Source organism: Lethenteron reissneri, chromosome 57 (assembly GCF_015708825.2).
Source record: "Lethenteron reissneri isolate LAM-NWPU_2019-01 chromosome 57, ASM1570882v1, whole genome shotgun sequence".
In the NCBI taxonomy this organism is placed as follows: Eukaryota; Metazoa; Chordata; class Hyperoartia; order Petromyzontiformes; family Petromyzontidae; genus Lethenteron; species Lethenteron reissneri.
Window position 1 is genome coordinate 7,986,139 of NC_083835.1, and position 17,697 is coordinate 8,003,835.

Below are 17,697 nucleotides of genomic sequence, written 5' to 3' on the forward strand. Positions count from 1 at the left end.
CCCTCTGGCTGCCACTGTATGCAGACCCGCTGCCCACTCTCTCTCTGCAGCCCCGCTGCTGACTGCAGCCCTCCTTGCTGCCTCGGGTCGGTCACCGCTGGCCAACGGTGCCGATCCTCGTTCCTCCCCGTGTTCGTGGCGATCTCGCCACACCCCGCTCCGCCCTACGTGGCCTTCCTCTGTTCCTGGTTCCCCGTCACTCCCTTTCCTCTTCCGGTTCCCCTCCTTCTATACTCAACCCCTCTCCCCCCACGTGACCTAACTCCTCCCCCCATGACGGCACCTCCGGAGGGCCATTTACAACCGCATTACATATGTATTGTGTACATAACATATGTATTTACAATATATAGTGGGTTCCACGGAGACTGGAGACGTTGTCTTTAGAGGCAACACGGTTTATTATAAACTTTAACAAGACTCCCCTTAACTCCCACTATCTAGGGAGGTACAGCCTCCAAGCTAGCGTGCCCTCACACCGTGTTAACCCTGGCTCTCAGCCCTCCGGCTAACTGTGCCCTAGGGGAGGCTCAACTGACCCGACCCAGCCAAGGTACGGGTCCTGACCACTGGTCCACGCTCGGCCCCGTCCCTTACAAGGATGTCGGGTCCCAGGGTCCTAGCCTAGCTGTACTTCGGTTCTTCGTCTTCAGAGCACAGCCCCGAGCTGTCCCTCGGGTGCCCCTTTTATACCCACCTCTCGGGGACTCTCCGCCCCCGGTACCGCCCCCTTTCTGGAACCTTCCAGGGGGCTCTGCAAGAACCCCTCAACCCCTCACCTGAGGTCTGGGGGGGGAGAACCCGGCCCCTCAATGGTCCGGCTCCCTTTGTCTTTTCACAGCTCAGGGTGGCACCCCCTATGGGCCTGTGCCCGCAACTACAGGTAAGTATACACCGGGCGGTATGTGTTATGTATTTCCGACGCTACATATATATACATACCCATATGCACATTATGTACATATACAATATAGATACAATGTATATATATAATGAAGATACTAAATATACTATGTGAATATATATATAGATTTGTACAATGTATTTGTTTATACATTGCACAAATCATTGTATTCGACAAAATGTATAGACATATTTATCATGTAATGTTATTGCACCGATAAAACTCACCTCTCCCACCACGCACGGGTGCCCGTTCTTACATTCTGCGAAACAAAACAAAAAAACGTTCGAGAAATCAATCACGGATCGTCGTCAATTCCATCGGGTCCAGTTGGTGCTGGCGTTGTGCGTCGTTTCGAACGTCGCACGGGAGGACGACGCCGCTGTTTCACGCGGGATGCACGCAGGAAGGGGTGGCGATGTTGCTGCTGCTGCTGTGGTCTAGCCTAGGGGGGCACCCCCAGCGGCAGCTGTCCCCGTGCGGCACAAGGCGATCGTCACGCTGGTAGTAGGCACCGCTGCTGCTGGGTCACAGACGCAGCCCGTGGCGGTTTCACAGTAGGGGGCCGATGTCGCTGCTGCTGCTGCTGCTGTGTGGTCTAGCCGAGGGCGGCACCCCCAGTGGCAGCTGTAATTGTGTGGCACAAGGCGATCATCACGCAGTATGGCGCCACTGTTAAACCCGACTAATGATCCATGCTGGGTTTAACCAGACTGTATTGTGTGAGGAACTCACAGAACCTTGAAAGATCTGGACACACTCCAATAAGTGAGCTCCTCTGGCAGGCGAGGCTGCGTTCGCTGGGTCGCATAGCCCAAATGCCCGGCCAACACTTGCCCAAGCAGATTCTGTTTGGCCGGATAGAGCGAGCTAAACGGGCACGACACAGGCCAGAGAACAGATTGAGTGATGTGGTACAGGAGGATGTGTTGCCGAGTGGACCTGCCGATGATTGGTACTAACGGTGTCAAGATCGGCCTCTGTGAAGGACGCTACCGGGCAGTTGGAGGCAGTCGCCCTCCAACAAAAGCAGAGGGCAAGAGAAGCGACGCTCGCCACAACGAGCGGAGTGCCAGGGGGCTAAAATGCAACGAGTTGGCACAGCAGGTAGCACAGGTGGTGCATCTGCCAGTCATCTCAGTCGGTCAACCCATGGCACCACCTGGGCCTGTTCCCTGATCTCCTGCCAGGAGCGAGCCTTCAACATTTCACGTGACCTCAAGGTGCACCTGGTCTGGTACAAGCGCCGTTGTGATGTCACCGCCACTTGTTGTGGGTTCGCGTGACCAGGTTTGTGACATCCATAAATGGTGTTTTTTTGGGGATAGATGGCGTAAATATAAACGCGTCGTTAAACCCGCCACCACCCGACACAGCCAATTAGTAAGGGATTGTCAGGTAAACAAAACGTGCCAATTCGTTACTAGTACAGCACTAGTATATAGTGTAGTGTATATGTAGTGTATAGTAGTGTAGTGTATAGTGTAGTGTATAGTAGTGTAGTGTATAGTGTAGTGTATAGTAGTGTAGTGTATAGTGTAGTGTATAGTGTAGTGTACTAGTACAGCGCACCTGTGTGTTGGGAGAGTAAACCCACGGTGACATTTACAATTAGAGTACGACGTTTTCTGCGGTAATTCCAGCAGCATCATCAGGCGACAACCATCTAACCCCCCCAAAACCCCCCCTCTATTATAGTTTAACATTGGTCGCAAAAGCCTAGGTTTGTGTAATGTTACTGAGACCGGAGTCAGGCTTGGGGTTTATCTTACGTTCCACGGCGCCGAGTCACCCCGAGAGCACACGGTGACTCACGGTGGATGCACGCACGGGCCGCACCGTTTGACGCGCGAGTCCTCAAATGATGCGTTATAACGGAGCGTGTGCGTTCTATGTTAAAACAGAGCGTGCGTTCTGCATTGTAACAGAGCGCGCGTTCCGCGCTATAACGGTGCGTGCGTTCCGCGTCATAACGGAGCGTGCGATCCGCGTTATAACGGCGAGCGCATCACGCATTATAACAGAGTGCGTATTCCGCGTTATAACGGAGCGTGCGTCCCGCGTTGTAATGGGCGTTTGAACTTCTTTACACCTCCCGTTTTATTGTCAGAAAGGTACAACCAATTCTTAAAATGTATTTTTCCAGTATTCATATCTCTTTCCCTGTGTTTATTAACAATTATTATATTGCTGTTTTTCAAATTATAGCTGTCTTTTTGGTCTGGCCAAAAGTGAAACAACGTGATAAATAAACAAGGTATGCCGGCTGCGCCATGTGTTAACAACTGCGAGCGACGGACACCATCAGCGGTGGTGATGCAGTGACAGACGAACTATGAATCTTGATTTGAAGTTTTCGTAACTGCAAGAATCCATACTCTTTGGTTCTTTCGGTAAAGTTACGTAGGTAGAAAAAAATAACAGATCACGACGTTTCGATCGCCACGCAAGCAACCGTCTTCAGGCAGAAAAAAAGAGGAACAGAGATACTACATCGATTTGCTTGTCAGTTTCGATGTAGGTCTCTCTCTTCCTCTTTTTTCTGCCTGAAGACGATTGCTTGCATTGCAGTCGAAACGTCGTGATCTATATTTTTTTCTACCTACGTGACTTTACCGAAAGAACCAAGGAGTATAGACAAACTATGGATTCGCCCTTATTGGGACCCATCAGCAGCATGTAGCCAGCAATTGATCGGCAGTTGATCGGCGGCGACGGCGAGGCTGGCGCGCGATTCACTCACCGTACCACCGCGTGAACTCGAAGCTCCCACTGCCGAGCTCCATGCTGCGGGCCTGGTCCCGAATGTCGTCGGGCATCGTGGCCAGAAGCGAGTCCTGTGGAGCGGGGCCCAAAAGTCATGACCTTGCCTCAGGGGGAGGGGGGGGAGTTTACAGTCGGGGGCTCGGGCAGCGCAAACGCGCGACGCGACGAGGGTTGGCTTGGGTGTCGCGGGGATAACGGTTGCGAGCCATAGATGGTGGGTGGGTGGGGGGTCTCTATGAGTCTCCGAGTCTCTATGTATCTCGATGAGTCTCTGTATTTCGATGGGTCCCTATGTATCTCTATGGGTCTATGTATCTCTATGGGGGGTCCCTATGTATATCTATGGGGGGCCTCTATGTATCTCGAAGGGTCTCTATGTATCTCTATGTGTTTCTATGTATCTCTGTGGGTCTCTATGTATCTCTGTGAGTCTGTTTCCATGTGGGTCTCTATGGGTTTACTGTGCGGTCCACAGTGTGAGATGCATGGCCACAGTCGCACTGCTGTGGTTTGATTATTATGGGTCTCTATGTATCTCGATGGGTCTCTATGTGTCTCTGTGTATGGTTACAGTCACACGACTTCCACTTGTCTTTCATGTATCGCTGTGAGTCTCTATGTGTCTATATGGGTCTTTTATGAGTCTTTGTATCTCTATGGGTCTTCTATGAGTATCTGCGAGTACTTTGTGGGTTCACTAAACGGTCCATAGTTTGGGTTGTATTGCCACAATGGAACCACTGAAGGAGATGTGGGTGCAGCATCGGTCTGGTGATGATGGTGTTCTGGTTGTGAGCGAGTGGGTGACTGGGTGAGTGAGTTAATGGTTACACCAGTGTCTTGGAGGAGGGAGGGAGGAGGAGGAGGGAGGAGGGGGAAGGAGGGAGGAGGAGGGGGCAGGAGAAGGGGAGCAGGCAGGAGGATGGGAGGAGCAGGAGAAGGAGGAGAGAGGAGGAGGCAGTAGGGGGAGCAGGAGGAAGGAGGAGGGGGAGGAGGAGGGGAGGACAATAACCACTTCGACTCAGCTCGTCCAATTCTGGGCCACCTGCAAGGCGCGGGGGTCTCTGGCGAGGCGGCGCAGCGGAGCCAGCAGGCGGCTCGCGGGCCTGGCCCGGAGCACGGCGTCCAGGTGGGCCAACGTCTCCAGGAGCGAGCGGCGGGGATCGGCCGCCGCCAGCGGCCCCGCGAACGAGTCCCGCACCAGAGACCGGCACAGGTCGTGCAGCGGGGGGGACGCTCGGAGGAGGTGGCAGTGGGTGGAGAATTCTCGGAGCTGAGAGGCGGTGGCGGAGGCAGGTGGGGGGGGGGGGGGGCGGAGGCGAGAGAGCAGGGCCGGATTAAGCTAGTGCGGGGCCTGTAGCATATGTTATTAATGGGCCCTAAATTATGAGAAAAAGAAACGGAAATATTTAAACAAAAATTTTATACTTGCATAGTAAAGTAATTGTTTTTTTTTTTCATTTGCTATACAGCCGGATAATTCGACAAATCGCTAACCTTAAACACCCGGTCGTTCATAAAAGTTGAAGGCGGTATAGTACTATAGTAATAGAGCAAGTGCAGAATCACTGAACCGGAATTGATAGCTTGAAAGCATTTAGCGTGGGGCCCTTGAAAGTGTGGGACCCGTAGCATGTTTAGCTACTTTTGCCACGAAGATAATCGGGCTATGCGAGAGGGAGGATTTGGGATGGGGCGCAAGGAAGTGAATACGGTATTGCTATTTTACACGATTTTCTTACACGCTTGGAGTTTGTGCAGACTTCCCTATATGACATCACAACAATATCGGCCACTTTGTTGAGTTATAATTTGCGATGGGCAGGTCGCTTCTGGAAAAGAGTGACCCAGCTCAGTGGGTTCTTAGCTGGTAAAATAAAGATAGTTTAGTTTCGTTTAGCTTATCAAGGACCGCCGGCTCGTATTCTTGAAATATTGAGGTTTGTTTGAACGAATTTGGTTCTTCTTGTTATTTTGTTTGCCAACTCCTGGACTATGGCCGTGGAAGTGCACATCACGCGAGAAATGTCGATTCCAAATGCAAGCTCGGGCAAGGCAGCAAACCAACAACAAAATGACAACAAAACGACAACACAAAAAGAGACAACAACAGCAGAACAACAACACAACAACAAATCAACAGCACAACAAAACAGCAAAACAGCAAAACAACAGCAAAAACAACATACCAACACAACAATCCAAGCCATGAGCACGAGCTCATGGCTTGGAATGAAGAGTGAGAGAGTTAAATGCCTTGTTGGCCGTTTTTTGGAAGGACTGCCCAGTGCCGGATGATCCTTGTAGCAAAAGTAGCTACATATGTAGGAGCTACGGGCCCCGCACTTTCAAGGGCCCCACGCTAAACGCTTTCAAGCTATCAATTCCGGTTCAGAGATTCTGCACTTGCTCTATTACTATTGTACTATACCGCCTTCAACTTTTATGCACGACCGGGTGTTTAAGGTTAGCGATTTGTCGTATTATCTGGCTGTACTTTACTGTGTAAGCAAAAAATGTGCGTGTTTTTATTTTACACGTGTTTTTTTTATTTAGGGCCCCTTTATAACATATGCTACAGGCCTCGCACTAGCTTCATCCAGCACTGCAACTGCCCCCACCCCCCAACAATCCATCCCCCACCCACCCCCAGCTCCTCACCTGATTGGCCACTCGCTCCTGGGAGGTGGACGTCAGCTCCCGGTATACGGCCAGCACCAGCAGCACCTGCCGCTCTGCATTGTGGGCACCTGACGCCTGTCGGAAGGGAAGGGGACCGTAGGGTCAGGGGGGGGGGGCAGAGGCGGCCGTGGAGGCCACGTGCTGGCTCCAGAGGTCAGGGGTCGCTGTTGAGCCGGCACTGCTGCTGAGATCCTGAGTTCCAATCCGAGTAAATTCTCTTTCCTCTCGATCGACTCAGACCATCGGCTTGCTGTCTGTAAGATGCGCCTGCCATTACTTCCACTCTGGTGGTGGGTGTTCAGCTGGGACCCAATTCAAACCCACAGTGGCCTGGTCTCAGCCAGCTGACGAAAGTCGCAAGGGAGAATTTAATCATCGCTTGCAGCTGGGGTTGGGATCGTCCACCACCCCCCCCCCTACTGATGCCGAGGAGAAATTGGCAAGGTTTACGACTGTGGCTCATGCAACTGCAATGGCTGCTTTGGGTACACGGTCCAAACCTCCCGAGAGACCCTGGCTGGTGGAGGAGGTGTTCAAGCTGGCTGAGAAAAAGTGACAGGCTCACTCTCATCGGCTACAGCATCCAACGTCGGAGAATGAGGCTTACTGCAACCTTTGTTTGGAGGATAGGAGGGCCGTGCGACGCTGCAAGTATGGGTGGTGGTCGCGGGTTGCTGAGGAGATGGAATTTGCCGAATCTTCGACCTCAAGGAACAGGTTTGCAGATTTCCTGAGCATTTGTGTGACGTCTTGGGGAAGGGGAATCCCTCATGGGGCAAAGTGGGGATGACTCTCGTGAGGCTGCAGTTCCTCAAATATTGGAAGAAGTCACCCGCTGTGAGTGGCTGCCTCAAGTACCATCTGTTAAGGAAGGACGGAAGGCGATCCAGAGTATGAGACCAGGAATATCGCCGGGCTAAGGGAGTTTGGCGTTTGTGTGCAGACTGCCCGAAATGACACCATTATAAATGTCTGGAGCACTGGAAGGGTTTTGCAGGATTGGAAAGATGCCCTTTTGCCCGCCCTCTTTAAAAGGGGGATTGCACAGACTGTAACAACTAGGGGGCAGCTCCTCTTCAGCTCAGTCCTGCAAAGATGCCGTTTGCTACAGCATGGGTGAAGGGAATTCTAACAATACACAGATCTCTCTGTATTGACCTGGCCAAGGCCTATGATACCATCGACAAATCAGGGCTCTGGGTTGTTCTCTGTGCTTTCCATGTCCATGACTATCTTGCTCACAATCATTATAGACCATCATGATGGTGGGCAGATCCCCGGGTAAAGTTAAGTGGCCTGGAGTCAGAGCCATTTCGTGTTCAACTTGGGGTGCGACAGGGATGTCAGCTGGTGCCCTATTTATTTAACATCTATTTCGATCACGTAGTTCGAGAAGCCTTCCATGGCTGTACCAGAGGAATCTCCATCTGGTACAAATACAATGGGAGGCTGATCGATGCCCGGATGCAGTCAAGGGATGGATCTCTATGGCTCAACCATGTAATGTATGCCGATGATCTGGTAAATGCTGCTCACTCAGAGGAGGAGCTGCTACTGAACCTGGCGCGTGTCACTAAGAGGTGGGGCCTTACCATCAGCCCCACCAAAACTAAGCACCTTGCTGTGAATTTTGTACCATCGGACACTCCACCCACACAACTCCCAATTGGTGATGGGGCAGTTGTGGAGAGAGTGGAGAGTTTCCTGATACCTGGGCAGTGTGCTCATGACCGGCTCCGGTTTAACAGCAGAGGTCTCAATCCAAATCAGTCGAGCGGCATTATCTTTTCATCGGTTGCGTAATTCTGTGTGGAAGCTACCTGGTCTGTCGCTCCGCACGAAGCTTCAGGTCTTCTCGGCCACAGTCTCTATGCTTGCGAAACGTGGACCCCCCCCTAATGGAACATCCTCGCCGGTTAGAAACATTTAGGCTGGCCTGCCAACGATCCATCCTGGGTTTAACCAGGCTGGATTGTGTGAGGAGCTCACAAATCCTTGAATGATCTGGACAAAGTCCCATCGGTGAGCTCTGCCTGCAGGCAAGACTGCGTTGGCTGGGCAGGTAGCCAGCATGCCCAGTCACCACATGCCTAAACAGCTTTTTTTGGCCGGATCGAGGGGGCTAAACGGGCGCGGAATGGGCTAGAGACGAGATGGAGTGATGTGGTACAGGAGGATGTGGAGCTTAGTGGACTTGCCGGTGACTGGTATCAGCGGTGTCAAGATAGGCCTCTGTGGAGGAGGCTCGTGAATGATGCTACTTGGCAGTTGGAGGCAGTCACCCTCCAACAACAACGGAGGGGGGAGGAGTGACGCTCACAACAACGAGCGGAGCGCTGGGTGGCTAAAGCACAGAAAGTTGGCACAGTAGGGGGCACAGGTGGTGCATCAGCCAGTCGTCTCAGTCAGTCGACCCGTGGAACTTGGGTCTGCCCCGTGACCTCCTGCCAGCGGGCGTTCGACACTTCACGTGGCCTCAACGTGCACATATCCTGGCACAAGCGTCATGGTGACGTCACCGCCACTTACGTAGTGGCAAATGGCGGTTGTTGTTGGTGATGTTGATGATAATGATGATGACGATAATGACAGTAATGATGATGGTGATAATGGTGATGACGGTGGTGTGATGGTGATGACAGTGGTGATGACGATGGTAATGACTGTGATGATGGTAGTGATGGTGATGATGGTGATGATGGTGATAATAGTGATGATGACGATGATGACAGTAATGATGACGATGATGACAGTAATGATGACGGTGATGACAGTGATGATGGTTGTAAGGATGGTAATGATGGCGATAATAGTGAAAATGAGGGTAATGACGGTGATGATGATGATGATGGTGTTGATGATAGTGATGAACCCCACCTGTGGGCTGAATGAGCTGAAGTCAGAATCGATTATCGCTTTGCTGAGTGCTGAACGAGTCGTCCGATAGTCCACGCCACAGGCCAGGAACCAGTCTATCCGTGGCTCCAGTTCCTCCTGCACACACACACACAGACAAAGATCCCCCGGGTAGCCTTCAACAGACCGTTGGGGCAAGTGCTGTTAGCGAGCAGCAGCACGAGGAGGAGGTCATGGGACAGACCGAGGTCCCATTGGTTGACCGACTGAGATGACTGGCCGATATACACTCACACACACGGATCCACACTCACAAACTCACGTGCACTCACAACATCGCCCTCGCGACATCACACACACAGAGAACACAGTGATACATTAACGGACACACTCGTGCATCATTGCCGGGTGTACACGGTAAACCACAAATACAAAGATCCCCCGTATAACCTTAACAGACTGTTAGGGCAAGTGCTGTTAGCGAGCACCTATGAAGGCCGGCATGGCACTCGAGGGGGTGGGTGGCCAGCACCACGCCCGGCTGCCTTTGTCTCCCCAGTGGCGATATTTACACACCGCACCAAATACTCGATTGGGGCAACCTACACACAACAACCACCGTTCGCCACTAAGTCACGGTGACGTCACCACGGTGCATGTGCCAGGATAAGTGCACCTTTGAGGCTGTCAAGTAAAGTGTCGCTACTGCCAGAGGACGTCACGGGACAGACCCAGGTGCCACGGGTTGACTGCTGTGCCAGGCTAGGTGCAGGAGGAGGAGCTCACCGGACAGACTCAGACAGAGGCAATGCCGACATGGGGCCATGGCCTTCTAAACTAGTCTATTTTTTATTTTACCAGGTAATGCCCACTGGGCTACGCAACTCTCTTTCAGAAGTGACCTGGCGAGAAGTGATAGCTCAACAAAGCGACTCATCACGTGGAGATTTGTTGCGGCTAAATACGCTTAAACGCACGTTGAGGTGCGGGGGGAAACATTGACGCGCCTGTGGAGAGAAAGACATGAAAACTTCAAATATACAGCAGCAGGCGTCAGGGTCGAGATCGAACCCACGACCTCCTGCATACCAGGCGAGGTAGTCAACATCTCCTAGCCACCGTGATGATGATGATGAGATAGAGAGACACGCAAACTCCAAATATACAGCAGCAGGCGTCAGGGTCGAGATCGAACCCACGACCTCCTGCATACCAGGCGAGGTAGTCAACATCTCCTAGCCACCGTGATGATGATGATGAGATAGAGAGACACGCAAACTCCAAATATACAGCAGCAGGCGTCAGGGTCGAGATCGAACCCACGACCTCCTGCATACCGGGCGAGGTAGTCAACATCTCCTAGCCACCGTGATGATGATGATGAGATAGAGAGACACGCAAACTCCAAATATACAGCAGCAGGCGTCAGGGTCGAGATCGAACCCACGACCTCCTGCATACCGGGCGAGGTAGTCAACATCTCCCAGCCACCCTCGCCCCTCTCACCTCCCGACCGTGCAGCTCGGGGGGCAGCAGCCACGGGAAGCGGTGGCAGAGCGACGGAAGCCGGTCGAGTCCAAAGCGACTCGCCAGGGAGCGGAGCAGGTACAGCTGGGGCCAGGCACCTCCCGGCCGCCGGCACAACTCCTCCGCACGCCGCACGAGGCCCTCGCACTCCGACGCCAGCGCAGTGCCCGTCTCTGTGGGTGGATTCATGGCGCGCGTTCCGGGTGATTCGTCTATGGGGTCTCTGCGTGAGTCTTTATCAGTCTCTGTGTGAGTCTGTGGGGCTTTGCGTGAGTCTTTGGGTCTCAAAGACTCTTAGACGCACACAGTGACTCATAGAATCAGACAAAGACCCGTAGACTCACACAAAGACTCATAAATGCACTCAGTGTGAGTCTATGTGTCTCAGTATAAGTAGTGTATGGGTCTCTGTGCGAGTTGTCTGTGGGTCTCGTTTCACACGGTAGATGCATTGCTGAAAAGTGCAGTCATAATGGGGGTGTTCCCTGTTATAACGGAACACATTTCACATTAGAACAGCGCCTGTTGCATTATAACGATGCCTGTTCCGCATTATAATGGTGCGTGTTCAGCGTTAGAACGACGCACGCTCCGCGTTATCAGTGTCCGTTTTACGTTAGAACAGCGTCTCATTCCGCGTTATAACGGCGCATGCATTCTGCATTACGTGGCCCATTCCGTCTTATAACCGCGTGCGTTCCCCGTTATAATGGTGCTCGTCCCACGTTATAACGGTGCATCCGTACCGCGTTAGAACTGTCCGTTTCACGTTAGAACGGCGTCCCATTCCACGTTGTAATGGTGTATGTGCTGTCCGCGACACGTGAACATTTTCACCTCACGGAAACGACCGTATCGGAGCGAAAGCGTTTTGTCGCGTGAAGACCAACGCGTCAGGCGAGGACTTATTGCACTGCCAAATAGGGTACCCAGAGATTAAAAAAAAAACCTCGATCGGTCTTCGGTCTTACAGAGCCATAAACGAGCAGAGTGGACGGTGGAGGTCGGGGGGACAGCGACGGGACAGCGACGGGAAAGCGAGCGGTAATCTCAATCAGCTTCTTGGTTCTTTCGGTAAGGTCACGTAGAAGGGAAATAATAAAATAATAAAAATAAAACATAATCAAATACAATTCTCACGACGTTTCGGCCACAACGCAAGCAGCCGTCCTCAGGTGAAGAACAGGTCTGTCGGAAAGACAGCGTCTGTGCGAGTTGTCTGTGGGTCTCGTTTTAAATCGAAATCTCAATCAGTTCTCAAGCGGAAGTGCGATTGCGAGCGGACGGAAATCCGGCAGACGTAAGCCCTTCGGTGACATTTTCTCGTCATTTCCCAGTGTCCGTCCTCCCCCTTCTCAACACGAGGTACCAAATTTGGCCTGTGCAACGGACGTCTGCAGATCCTGCGTTGAATCCTGCCCGTTGGAATCTCCCGGTGGGGTTTTGGGCCTGGGCACCCGCGTGCCGCTGCGATAAACAATAACAACAACAATGAATCACCGAGCAGCTGGTGGAGGATCTGCCCGGTCGTGTCGAGACACGCCCGGGTTTCGGCCGTCTGCTGGAGTGCATGGATGTCGACGGCTGGGAGCGGAGGTTGCAGCGAATGCCGCTGCTGTTGTGGCGGTTGTTGTTGTTGTGGCGGTTGTGGTAGTGGTGGTGGTGGTGTGAACATCAATCCCTGCCGTCGCTGCAGCAACATCCGTGCCGCTTCCTGCGGTCGCGCCGAGCTGTAGCCAGAACAGTGACGCTCCAGCTCGCAGTGTAGCATGTCCTGGGGAGCGTAGAGAGACCCGTAGACTCACACAGAGACCAGTAGACTCACACGGAGACCCATAGCCTCACACAGAGACCCGTAGACTCACACAGAGACCCGTAGACTCGCACAGAGACCCGTAGACTCGCACGGAGACCCATAGCCTCACACAGAGACCCGTAGACTCGCACAGAGACCCGTAGACTCGCACAGAGACCCGTAGACTCGCACAGAGACCCGTAGACTCGCACAGAGACCCGTAGACTCACACAGAGAGCCGTAGAATCACACGGAACCCCGGAGATTTACATAGAGACCTGTAGACTCACACAGAGACCCATAGACTCACGTGCAAACACGTAGACTCACACGGATACCTGTATAATCACACAGAGACCCGTAAACTCACACAGAGACCCGTCGACTCACATACAGACCTGAAGACTCACAAAGAGACCTGAAGACTCACACAGAGACCAGTAGATTTACACAGTGACCCATATAGACTTAGACAGTGAACCATAGACTCACACAGAGACCCGTAGACTCGCACAGAGACACATAGACTCACACAGATACCCATAGACTCACACATAGACCCGCAGACTCACACGGAACCCCGGAGATTTACAGAGAGACCTGTAGACTCACACAGAGATCTATAGACTCACGTGCAGACACATAAATTCACACAAGAGACCCGAATACTCACACAGATACCCGTAGACTCACACAAATATAAGATGACGATGGACGTTCAACTTCTTTAGCACTGCACGTAGCCAACTGTGCTAAAATCGGAGGTGCGGTTCGGTGATGAAGACCTCATCACTACGAGCCATGCTCTACTCACTGCTGGGTACTCACCTCGAAGCAGCTGACGATGAGCACGCACAGCTGTGAGAGATCTGCGACCCTAGGGGATGGACGCTGCTGTAGACTGATGAGGTGTCGATCCAGGTGCTCACGCACCTCCTCGCCGCTGCACTCGCATGCACAACGACGATAATGACGAAGGTGAAGCTGATGATGTCAGCAGTAGTAGCAGTGGTGGGGTCATCGTGCCTCGCCAGACTTTATCGTCACTTGCATCCTGCGGCACTTTTCAGGAACGCATCCCAACACTGCTACTACTGCCACTTTTACTCCGCTAGAGCTGCTACTCCTACTGCCGCTTCTACTGCCACTTCTACTACCCCTACTGCTGTCCCCGCTACAGCTGCTACCACTGACACCACCGCTGCGGCCGCCGCCGCTAGCGCGTTGAACGAGCACTCGCCGTGCCATCAGCGCCTACGCTCGCCGAGTCCTCGACGGGGCACAGAGCTCTGGAAGTTTTGCGATTCACTCCCCACGCAGAAGCTCGCAGCGGTTTAGGAGCGATCAAAGCAGCACCGCTCGCACTCAAGAAAGGTAGAGATAGAGAGAGACGAGGGAGGAGGGAGGACGACTCAGAGGCGCCAGGAGGAGGAACCAGTGACAAGCAGGGGGAGGCAGCAGCAGCAGCCACGCGGCGGTGAGGAACCGGCCCTACCGAACATTGCCCAAGTTTTGCGGCCCTCTAGAAGGAGATATGTTTTCGGCCAATTAAATGGGTGCTCTATGCGTCGCAGGAAACGGCAGCGCCCGGTGAAATCCCTTCGCGTGCAAGGGGGCAACACTCTATCCCGTAGAGACGAGACAGACGGAGATTCGTGCGCACTTTGCTGTACCGCCTAGCGATCCAAGGGGCACGGCTTCTCCTCGAACGCCCGACGGGAAGGGAGTTTAGAAACCTCCGTGTGTGATGCAGCAACCCTCGCCGGTGCCTGCCTAGTGCTGTACTACAGGCAACCACGTGCAGCACAGCGCTGTACAACAAGCAACTACGTGCAGCACAGCCCTGTGCTACAGGCAGCGCTGCAGGGTGCGGGACGCTGACGGGGTGGGGGCGGTCGCACGTCGACCCCGGGAACGATTTGCGCGGCGGCCGGGGCAGAGGGAAGGAAGCGACGGCGCTCGGCGCGCTGGGGGCAAAGGGGGGCAAAGGCGGCCACTCACGCGTAGCGGAGCAGCAGCTTGAGCAGTGCCGAGCGCAGGGCCGGGCTCGGGCGGATGCAGTCCGCCCAGGGGCTCCCCTCTCCGCACTGCGTCCCCTCTGGAAGGCCGCCAGATGCGCGACAACAACAACAACCCCACCGATCGATTAGCGAGCGGTGGCTTTCCACGTGAACGCGACCACGTTTAATTCAGGGGCTGTTGTTGTTGTCTTGGTGTGTTCTGGGGTTGTTGTTGTTGTGTTGGTGTGGTCTGGGAGTGTTGTTGTTGTTGTCTTGGTGTTTTCTGGGGTTGATGTTGTCTTGGTGTGGTCTGGGACTGTTGTTGTTGTCTTGGTGTGTACTGGGGTTGTTGTTGTCTTGGTGTGGTCTGACACTGTTGTTGTCTTGGTGGGGTGTGAGACTCTTGTTGTTGTTGTTGTTGTCTTGGTGTGGTCTGGGAGTGTTGTTGTTATCTTGGTGTGGTCTGGGGTTGTTGTTGCCTTGGTGTGGTCTGGACTGTTGTTGTTGTCAAGGTGTGGTCTGGGACTGTTGTTGTTGTCTTGGTGTGGTCTGGGGTTGTTGTTGTTGTCTTGGTGTGGTCTGGGACTGTTGTTGTTGTCTTGGTGTGGTCTGGGGTTGTTGTTGCCTTGGTGTCGTCTGGCACTGTTGTTGTTGTCAAGGTGTGGTCTGGGACTGTTGTTGTGTTGGTGGGGTGTGAGACTGTTGTTGTTTTTGTTGTTGTTGTCTTGGAGTGGTCTGGGACTGTTGTTGATGTGTTGGTGTGATCTGGGACTGAAGTGTTGAAGGCGCGTTCAGATAATCGTCACCGGTGTTGGTAGTGAGCGGGAATCGAACCTGCGCAACCAGGTTCGTAGCGCAGCGCGCTAACCACTACATCACCGCTCCGCACACGCTAACACACATGCTTACACACACACTTACACAACAACAACCGCCATTGGCCACTAAGTGGTGGTGACATCACCACGATGCTTGTGCCAGGCTATGTGCACCTTGAGGCCACGTGAAGTGTCGAATGCCCGCTGGCAGGAGGTCACGGGGCAGACCCAGATGCCACAGGTCGACTGACTGAGACGACTGGCTGATGCACCACCTGTGCCCCCTACTGTGCCAACTTGCTGTACTTTAGCCACTCGGCGCTCCGCTCGTTGTTATGAGCGTCGCTCCTCCCCCTTCCGTTGTTATTGAAGGGCGACTGCCTCCAACTGCCCAGTAGCGTCCTTCACGAGCCTTCTCCACAAAGGCCGATCTTGACACCGCTGGTACAAGTCATCGGCAAGTCCACTCAGCTCCACATCCGGCCGAACAAAAGCTGTTTAGGCATGCGGTGGCTGGGCTACATGGCCCAGCCAACGCATCATTGCCTGCCGGATGAGCTCACCGATGGGACTTTGTCCAGATTTTTCAAGGATTTGTGAGCTGCTCACACAATCCAGCCTGGTTAAACCCACCCGGGCATCGATCAGCCTCCCATTGCATCTGTACCAGATGGAAATTCCTCCGGTACAGCTATTGAGGGCTTCATGAAGTACGTGGTCAAAATAGAAAGCAGAGATGTAGGTCTTGTTGGAATTATCTATACCTCTGCTGTAGCAGACGGACAGAAAATATGGAATCTGTGCAGGACCACCCTTTCCTGAAACCACATTGGGGCTCAGCAAGCCTCTCCTCAGCGTGCCTAGCAAGGCGATGTCGAATAATCTTTGCCAGGACCTTTCCCGGAACACTGAGGAGTGAGATGCCCCTGTAGTTGTCACAGTCTGTGCGGTCCCCCTTCTTAAAAAGGGGGACCACCAGGGCATCCTTCCAATCGTGCGGAACCCGTCCAGTGGTCCAGACTGTTGTTATGATGTCATGTAGGGCAGTCTGTGCACAAACGCCACCCTCCCTCAGCATGTCGCCTGGGAGATCATCTCTGCCCGGTGCCTTTCCTGGTCTCAGACTTTGGATCAACTTCATTACTTCCTCAACAAATGGTACCTCAGCCAGCCACTCACAGGGGGTGACTTCCTTTTCCAATATTTGAGGCACCGCAGCCTCGGCAGGGTCATCCTCATTTTGTCCCATGTTGTTTTCCTGGCAGAGGGATATCCCCTTCCCCAGGACCTCACAGAAATGCTCAACAAATCTGCAAATCTGTTCCTGGGGGTCGGAGATTGGATCACCGTTTTTTCCCCTAATGATGGTAATAGGTGTGGCGCTGCAGGTTATTTTGATGGAATAAAGAGCGATTTGTGATCGCGGGCCATTGAGACTCCATCTCCTCAGAAACCCGCGACCACCACCCAACCTTGCAGCACCTCACGGCTCTCCGAACCTCTGAGTGAAGGCTGTGGTAAGCCTCCTCATTCTCTGACGTGGGATGCTGTAGCCAATGAGAGTGGGCCTGTCGCTTTTTTTCAGCCGGCTTGAACATCTCCTCTCTCAGCCAGGGTCTCTGGGGAGATCTGGGCCATGTACCCAAAGCAGCCATTGCAGCTGCATGAGTCACAGTCCTAAACCTCGCCCATTTCCCCTCGACATCAGGAGGAGTGGGAGACGATGCCAACTCCAGCCACAAGCGATGATGAAATTCTCGCTTGCAACTTTCATCAGCTGGCTGAGACCATGCCACCTTGGGTTGGAATGGGGTCCTGGGTTTACACCCACCATGGAGTGGAAGAATGGCAGGTGCATCTTACAGATGACAAATCGATGGTCAGTGGGCAGATCAGCTCCACGGTAGGTCCTGGTGTCAAGGACATGGGCCCGCATCCATTGTTCCGTCACTATGTAGTCCAGCAGATGATCTTGCTTGGACCCGGCATGCATCCATGATGTGGTGTGGATGCACCAATGCCGGAACAACGTCTTGGTAATTACAAGCCCATGGGCTGCACAAAAATCTAGCAGCCTCCTACCGTTGTTATTGAGCTGATCTGGCCCATGCCTTCCAATCACCCCAGCCCAGGTGCCAGCATCATGACCAACTCGGGCATTGAAGTCACCCAACAAGATGACTCTATCTCGAGTGGCCACTTCAGCTCGCACCTGTGACAGGAGGTCATAGAAGGCATCTGACTCATCGGCCTTGCCTGCATCCCTTCATGGATGTTCGTCTTCAATGGGGGCATAAGTAACCACGACCACCACTCCTCACCTCTGGTTGATGAGAAGGTGAGCCCAAA

At 53.2% G+C, this 17,697-nt stretch overlaps 1 protein-coding gene across 1 annotated transcript in view; it reads right to left on the minus strand.

The window, feature by feature from the left end:
- Positions 1–17,697, minus strand: part of LOC133357223 (E3 ubiquitin-protein ligase rnf213-alpha-like) — an 80,299-nt gene that overhangs the window by 26,743 nt on the left and 35,859 nt on the right. Inside the window, 7 exon segments of the mRNA XM_061575053.1 lie at positions 1,148–1,166; positions 3,648–3,741; positions 4,716–4,943; positions 6,332–6,427; positions 10,715–10,908; positions 12,105–12,202; positions 14,532–14,628. Coding sequence (XP_061431037.1) covers positions 1,148–1,166; positions 3,648–3,741; positions 4,716–4,943; positions 6,332–6,427; positions 10,715–10,908; positions 12,105–12,202; positions 14,532–14,628 — 826 coding nt within the window.